This window comes from Oryzias melastigma, linkage group LG14 (genome assembly GCF_002922805.2).
Source record: "Oryzias melastigma strain HK-1 linkage group LG14, ASM292280v2, whole genome shotgun sequence".
NCBI lineage: Eukaryota > Metazoa > Chordata > Actinopteri > Beloniformes > Adrianichthyidae > Oryzias > Oryzias melastigma.
This window is the reverse complement of record NC_050525.1, coordinates 10,216,084-10,224,374: the sequence shown is the minus strand read 5'-3', so window position 1 is coordinate 10,224,374 and position 8,291 is coordinate 10,216,084. Positions and strand designations below refer to the sequence as shown.

The 8,291-nt window shown below is 37.1% G+C and overlaps 1 protein-coding gene across 2 annotated transcripts in view; it reads right to left on the bottom strand.

Moving 5' to 3' along the window:
• Positions 1-8,291, bottom strand: part of LOC112142700 (roundabout homolog 2) — a 138,611-nt gene that overhangs the window by 29,269 nt on the left and 101,051 nt on the right. For both annotated transcript variants that reach the window (XM_024266234.2, XM_024266235.2), the window contains 2 exons: positions 7,709-7,830; positions 5,640-5,871 (listed from right to left, as the gene is read on the bottom strand). In XM_024266234.2, coding sequence (XP_024122002.1) covers positions 5,640-5,871; positions 7,709-7,830 — 354 coding nt within the window. The remainder of the gene's footprint in view (positions 1-5,639; positions 5,872-7,708; positions 7,831-8,291) is intronic.

The window sequence follows — 8,291 nt, the reverse complement described above, 5'->3', positions numbered from 1 at the left end:
TCCAAAGAAAAAAAACATTTTTACTTGTAGAAACTAATATAGTGTAAGATTAAAACCGTTGCAAATGTCCTTGTTTAGAAGAAACAGACTCAAACTACGTAAAAACAAAGAAAAGGACCCAGAAATTGACATACATTATACATTTTCTGTTTCTTTTTACCAGAAAAAAAAAGTTTTTTTGAACATTGGTTTTAAGTTTTAAGTTTCATGCTACATTCACACCGGCCTTATCCACGTGCATTTAGGGGATCAATTCCAATGAAAAGTAAATGTGTGTATATGTGCATTTTGGGCTACCACATACAAACTTTCACATTTACATGTTGATACACAAGTCAGTTTTTGGGCTCAATGTGTAAAACTATTGAAATACGCGTTGAAAATCAAACCAGGTGGAACCTTGACCAATCAGGGACTCTGGTTTAGTGACCCATAGATGGTGTCTTTATTTTTATTTATTTATTTATTTATTTTTTTAAAGGGGCCATACCATGATTACAAGATTACAAGTGAGTAGTGCAGAAGTCCAATCTCTTTTATGGGATGATCACAATATATGCATGATTTTATTTTGCCGTTCAGAGTGAACTTTATCCATATATATGATCATATATTACATTTGGAACCCTAAAAAACATTTTTTTTTTTTTATGAAATACTAGCTATTTCTAGTGAGTTTTTTCCTACCCAGAAGTAAAACGACTCCGTTCCTGAAGCTCCGCCTACCACTGCGTGTAGCTGCGGCCTGTTTCGTGACGGAATCCAGAGAAAGCAGCATGTCTGTTTTTCTCCCACGAAAATAATCCAAACTTCCTTAAAGATGGATGTACACACCATATATCTGCCTTTAGTAGGCCTGGGCATCTCTGCACTGGTTCACAACACAAACACACACAGCTTCTGCAGAACTTTTGAATGACTTTATATATAATAAATCAAATCTTGGAGTAAGAAAAGTGCTTCCACAACAACTGATTTGTATTTGAAAACTCTACTGAAAGCCTAAAATACATGCAACATCTCAAGAGTCATTCCCAATGTTGCACAGTTAATCGAAAAGTAGAAGTTCTTCTATTCTAAAAACACATTAATGATAAAAAAAAAAAAAAAAATTAAGCACTGAATTATATTTTTAATGCTCAATTCAGTTTAGCAAATTATTTAGTTCTCAGTAGAAAATTCAAAATATACATCTATGTGCAGCTTTTAGAAATCCATTGTGTTTAATGTGGATCCAATTTTATCAGCATTTTCCACAGAATTACAATTTCATATTTTTTTCTTTTTACCACACTAAACAGAATGAAGAAGCGTCTATAAGGACAAAAAATCGACTTAAACAAGCTGTAACATGAGGTCACAGAGGACGACTATAAACGTAGAACGATTCTGAATGTCCTCAGCTGAAAAAAGCTTAATGCACTGTGGTAATGTTGCAAAAAGAATCACACAATCACACAAAAAAAAAGATGAGCATTTTTTCCCACATTCAACCTGTTTTTCTGTTATTCATCTTTAACCCGGCAATTGTAACAGTTTTCTTTTTCTGTTTTGAACACCTGCAGCAATAAATATGACTTTGGAAACACTCCTAAATGGATGACACCTTTGGAGGCTGCCTGGATGAGTTATTGGAAAAAATGGCACCTGAGGATGAGTAATGGCTGCAATATCAATAGTCTCTAAGGGATGCAACAGTAGGGAGGTTTTTCCTATAATTTTTAGGAAACTTTCTACAGTTTCAGCGGGAAGCTAAGATGAGCAATTCTTTAGGAACTCAATTTGGAAATATTTCATGAAACTGAAAGGGGGGTTAAAATAAGTTTATATCTTTGTAGGATCATGCATGTAATGAACATTTTATTTATAAATATAATCTCTAAAAAATAGAGTAATTTACTGAAAAAATATAAATCACTCAAGAGACTGTCTTTTCTGGTTTTATAAATGACGCATTTATATGGAATGTATTTTATTTTCCACCAGGTGCACCAGATTAAAAGGCACAGTTTAAATTAAATGTCTATTTAGAAAAATTATGTGCATCAAACTAAAATGTGCAATAGGTGAGACAAAAGTCAGTGATAAATCTGTACATTAGTCAGACTTTATTAACTGCATTCAGAGTAATTCTAGAACTTCTTTGTAACAGGCTATGTTAGCCGTGTTAGCATACTTGCAATACCTGTCACTCTCAACCTTGTTTGCAACACGTAAGAAAACAGAGTAATACCGCTAAAACAAAGATTAATGTGACTATACAAACTCCCAAGCTTATCAGTAACAAAAGAAATGCAGTCTGGCACTGCTAAACATTAGCCGCATTAGCTAATAAACAATAACGTAACCTTTTTAGTAACACAGTCTGTCACCGCTATAAGTTTACTGCGCTAAAGTATTTAGAATAACACCCGGACTTATTAGTAACCCACTCCGGGCACAAGTTAGCAGTGTTAGTGTTTACAACCTTTTTAGCAACACATAAAAAAACCCACTGCGGCTACAAGTTACAGGCGTTAGGATAATCACAATAACACCCAACCTTGTAAGTAACTTCTTCTTTTTTTTTTATTTAATCTTTATTTTACCAGGAGATCCCATTGAGATTACACCTCTTTTTCAAGGGAGGTCTGGGCCAAAGATACAAGACACAAGAAAATACAAGAAATAAACGTAACACTTAAAAAGAAGCACAATCTGTCACCGCTAAAAGTTAGCTGTGTTAGCGTATTCACAAAGCCACCCAAACCTAGTAACACATAAAAAAAACAGTCCGTCACCGCTAAACATTAGCAGCATTAGTGTATATACAATGGCACACAACCTTGTTAGAAACACGTAAAAGAACACAGTCTTTCACCGCTACAAGTTAGCTGCATTAGCGTATTTACAATAACACCCAAGCGTGTTAGTAACACGTAAAAAAAAACAGTCCGTCACCGCTAAACATTAGCAACATTAGTGTATATACAATAGCACACAACCTTGTTAGAAACACGTACAAGAACACAGTCTTTCACCGCTACAAGTTAGCTGCGTTAGCATAGTCACATTAACACCCAACCTTTTCAGTAAAACATAAAAAAAAACACTTGGGCTACAAGTTAGAAGTGTTACAGTAGCCACAATAACATTTAACCTTTTTAGTAAAATGTAAAAAAAAAAAAAAAAAAGTCTATCTCCACTACAACTACACTCCACTACTATTCCCGATAGGTCTAACAGCCTACCTTGCTAACGCATTTTAAGAAAAGCACAATTCGTCACCGCTACAAGTTAGCTTTGTTAGCATTGTCACAATAACACCTAACTTTGTTAGTAACACAAAATAAAACCAGATTGATACCACTAAAACAAATATTACTGTGATCACGCTAACTTCTATCCTGTTTGTGACATAAAAAAAATAAATAAATAAAATGTCTAACACTGCTACATGTTGACCGTGTTAGCATATTTACATTACCAAACCAACTATGACTAACATTTTGAATGTCAAAACCCTTTCGACAATAGAAAGAACAATCAGGTGTGGTGTTTTTTTTTTTTTTTTTTTTAATTAAGGCTTTCAAGTACGCTCTAATAGAGTGGATATTACTGTATTACACTTATAGGTTTGCCCTCCATCTTTTTAGACCAGATGTAATGACAAACTTCTGCTACAATGACTAGAATATTGCTGTAAGTGCATATATATATATATGATTAATGTGATTAATTAGTTTGTTACACCCGGAAGATGGGATGGTAACAATTCAATTAGTTGGGGCACCCAATGACATTTATGATGAGCTTATTATATACTTTCTCTACACAAACCTTTCAATGCAGATCTAAGAGTATTGCCAGTGTTTGTATTCTGATCAGTGTAATTTCATTTGCTTTATTTTGAAATCAGTTGTCCCTGAATCCTTAAACTACCTTTAGATGTTAATAGCTGCGTTTCCATTGACTCTGAAATTGCTCAAATTCGATTTGCAATAATACATTTGGAAACTCGTTGATTTGAAAAAAAAAAGTGCATTTATTGAAAAAAGTAAAATATCAGGTTTACAGTTACTATTGGGTTTAATTTTGGTGGTTATAAATGCAAAAGATTAAAAAAGCTTTGTTTTTTTCAGTCCTATTGAGTTTATCTTAACCCATCCATCTACTTTATCCTGCTTATGGGGCTTTGATGTAATCAAAAAAGCCTCATAATGTCTCACTCGGTCGACTTTTGGCAGGCATTCACGCCAGAAGTCCAAACCCCCTAGTTTGGCTCCCCTCATTGAATAAGAGCAGACTGAGCTCTGAACACTGACTTTAAGGTAGACCTGAGCCACGCTGAAAAGAAAACTAATTTTCTATCCTTGTATTGGTGATCGTTCACTTGTACAGTCTACAGCTCAGGGCTGTGGGTGGGGGTAGGGACGTATCGACTGGAGAACTCAAAGTTTCCCCTTCTGACTCTTTCTCTACACTTCAGTGGCTGTGGCGTTCCATCGATCATTTTCACACTTGGACAGTTCCAGAACGCATAGATATTTTATATTTCTAACTTTACCAAAGTGATGGCAAAGTTTGTTTTGTGCGACAAACATTAAACATTGGTGGAAGTGTTTGAGCTGATAAAACCAAGTGTAAATCACAAAAGGCCCTATTTTCCTAGTATGCTAGTACCTTAGTACAGGACAGGTCCAGTACCAATACCCTAACCCTAGCCAGTACTGAACACATATAGTACTGATCCGCTTCTGATATCATTCCGCGTCCTCTACTGGTACTGATCTGCATCTGATACCAGTACAGGTACTGATCCGCAATCAGTACCAATCCACTTCCAGTACAGATATGCGTCTGTTACTGATCTGCATCTAATACCAGTACAGGTCCGCATTCGGTACCAATCCACGTCCAGTACAGATCCGTGTCTAGTGCCGATGTGCATCCAGTTCAGATCTGCATTTGGTAATGATCTGCATCCAGTACCAATCCACATCCTGTGCTAGTACTAGTACCGCATCCGGTACAGATCAGATCCGCGTCTGGGCCCGATCTGCATCCGGTACCAGTAACGGTACTGATCTGCATCTGGTACGATCACGGAATTCTGTCCAGTTATCAAAATTTTATCTGGTTTAACTTGATGTTTAATGAGTACCTGTTTTATAAACTAAGAACACTTCTTGAACGTGCGTTGCAGAGGGCGGTGTGAACATAGCTTCAGAGTGCTCATTTGTTGAGAGTGGACGAAGGCGATTTTACGACGGATAATTGGTTAAAGACCAAAAGAAAGCATCCACACAAGAGCAGAGTGAGGGAAGTGTGCGAGTCGATCCCCGCCCTCCCCCTCTACCCACCGTCCCTCAGAGGTCTGAGGCTGTCACAGAACCTCACTGCAAAGTGTCAGAGACCAGTTTTCACACACAAAATAATACGGTTGTGCAGCAGCAAGCGTGAGTGGGTGGGTGCACTTCAAATGCCATTATCCATTACTGTCTACCCAAGGAGCCATTACCGGCAGCAACTAAATATAAAAGTCGAGAGAGACATAATGCAGGAACCTCATGCATTAACAACAATATTTCAGATTTTTTCATCATTAAGTCAGGGGAAAAATCTATTTTTCTAAGACGTATGAATTATATGTCACTTACCTTCTTCCATGGTGCGTGTTGTCATAGATTCACTGTCTGCACCCTGGAACTCGTTGAAGTATGGGCGTACTTTAATCTCATAGACGATGCCTTTCTTTAGATCAGAGAGAGTTATGTCCCTCTCAGAGGCAACCCTCAGGTCTTGTATCTGCCAAGGCCCCGGGGAGGGCAGCCCTGACGTTTGCCGGTAAAGCACACGGTAGCCTTGAATAAACTGAGATGGATTCTCCACCTGAAGGAAGAAGAACGGAAAGACACGGAGGATTGTGGGAGGTGTCGTATGTTTTCTTTTTGTCTAATATGCTATGGATCAAAGGGTGATTTGTGTCCTGTGTGGGAGGTGATATCTGCTTAGCAAGTCATTCATATTAACTAGTACCAGAGGAGAATAAACACTCATGAGAGAAGGTCCAACAGTCAGCACATAGAGATTGATAGACTTGTTAACGTTCTGTTCTTTTGTGATTTTGACTTATACCATGTAAGCAGAAACTGTTTTGTTTCTTTCATCTAGCATCAAAATAAATGGAAGGACTTCATAGAGTAACAATATCTAGGTTGTTTTTCAGTAAGAATTTGTTTGTTTGTTACATATTGGAATCCTAATAAAGAATTCTCTGAAAACTAGAATACAGGAATCCCTCCTATTCGTGGGGGTTAGGGATCGGAGGCATCCGCGAATATGGCGAATCCGCGAATACAGTGAAATATGTATATATATATATATATATATATATATATATATATGTGTGTGTGTGTGTATTTATATGTATTGTTGTATATATTGTTATATGTACATGCTGTTATATATATTAAATTATAGGGGAGGATTTAGGTTGCCTATATTTTAGTACTTTTAACAAGAAAAAAAAACACATTTTCAGCTACATTTTCTTAAACTGCTTAAGTGTCGATGCTTGTAATGCAAAAATATATATATATATATATATATATATATATTTATAACAATATTTTCTTAAACTGCCTATTTTTTGGCGCTTGTAACAAGATGTAAAAAAACAAAAGTTTTTTTAGTAAAATTATTTTAAACTCCTTAATTTTCACTGCTTGAAATAAAAAGTTAAATATAGACAATTTTTATGATTTTGAGATTCAATATGTTCTTGTGGTGACCGTTTTTCTTAAACCATTATCAACTGATTTATTTTAAGAATTTCTAACATGTAATGCATTAAAACTCTCCACAAAGTGGCAAAATACAAAATTAGTTTTCCTTTTTTGATACATTTCTTTTTATTTTTAGAATGCAGGTGAATGAATACATGAGAATTTCTTTTCATAAAAATCAGATTTTTTAATTAGAGTTATATTGGAAGCTGAAGCCAGATTAGGTCTGAGACAAACACGTAGGAAACTAGGCCACTCACTCTGCCAATTCCCTTTGTAATAATCAAAGTTAATTGATATACAAACTCTCAAAGTGGGATTAGTAACATTTGTGGAACTGTTCTCTCAGGATGGACTCATGGCAACAACGTCTTCTTGAAATCCATGCCAGCCATCCAAGCCGATAACCCACTTCAACACAGAAACTTTTACTGCTACAGAGGGAATTCTCTCACTCGAAATGGAAGCAGATCAAACGGTGTCTGTGTGCACGCTGAGGCTGGCCACAAACCCAATTTACTCCACCATCATGTCAGTCCAGGAGGTGTATCACAGCGCAGAAACAGCAGGCACATTCTGTGTCTGCTACAAACCCGCAGCAGCCAGTGTTAAAGACACCTCGCCAACAGACTCCTGACAAAAAGCTGTCAGCATTCCGCTCCCCGAAGTGACAGATGCAACACTTAATGGTGATCTATTTGCCCACAACGGGAGCATCAGTCTTGATTCTTTCATAAAGTCAAAGCAGCCTAAAACGGTCCAAAATCACCTGCTCAGTCCAGGAACACAATTTTCTCTCCGGATGTTTGTGAGGCAATCCAAACAGGAAAAAGCCAACAATAAAGTTTCTGATCAAGCTTAGACCATTCTCTAAAAGTATGCGTTTCAGCAGGATTATAACTAAGCACAAGAATATCTCTTTTAATGCAGAGAGTACTCACAGCCCATGTGACTTGCACTGAAGTGGAGCTGAGAACTACAGGATTATGCATGGTGACGACGACGTCCCCCAGCTCCTTCTGCACGCGACGATGGTCCACCCCCTGTACTGTAGGACTAATGTCTGAAGAAGAGAAAGAGAAGTTCACGTGACCGGTAATGTGTTCAATGAACTATTAATCCTTTCACACCAGATCTAATGATCTATCCTTGTGAAATGTTCCTACCCGAAACACAAAATGATAGTTATAACCATCCAATTGTCCTCCCTATATGAACAAACAAACTGTTTTGATGTTAGCAGAGTGGGAGGCTTTCACGGTATATGTAAGAAATGTGTGTGGCTGTCATTAATGAGCTGCAGAGAGAGAAATAAGGTCTGTCTACATCGTCCCTCTATTCCACGAGGTCTTTGAACCACATGCTGTGGGCGCGGACTATGAATTCCGCTTCATTTCCAGCGTATTCCAATTCAAAAGAATTTGATTTAGAAACGTTCACTGCGTGAACAGACAGGCATTGTAGACACAGATCTACAGCAGAGTGAGAAAAGAATTTAAGAGTCGCAGATTGACACGTGTAGCA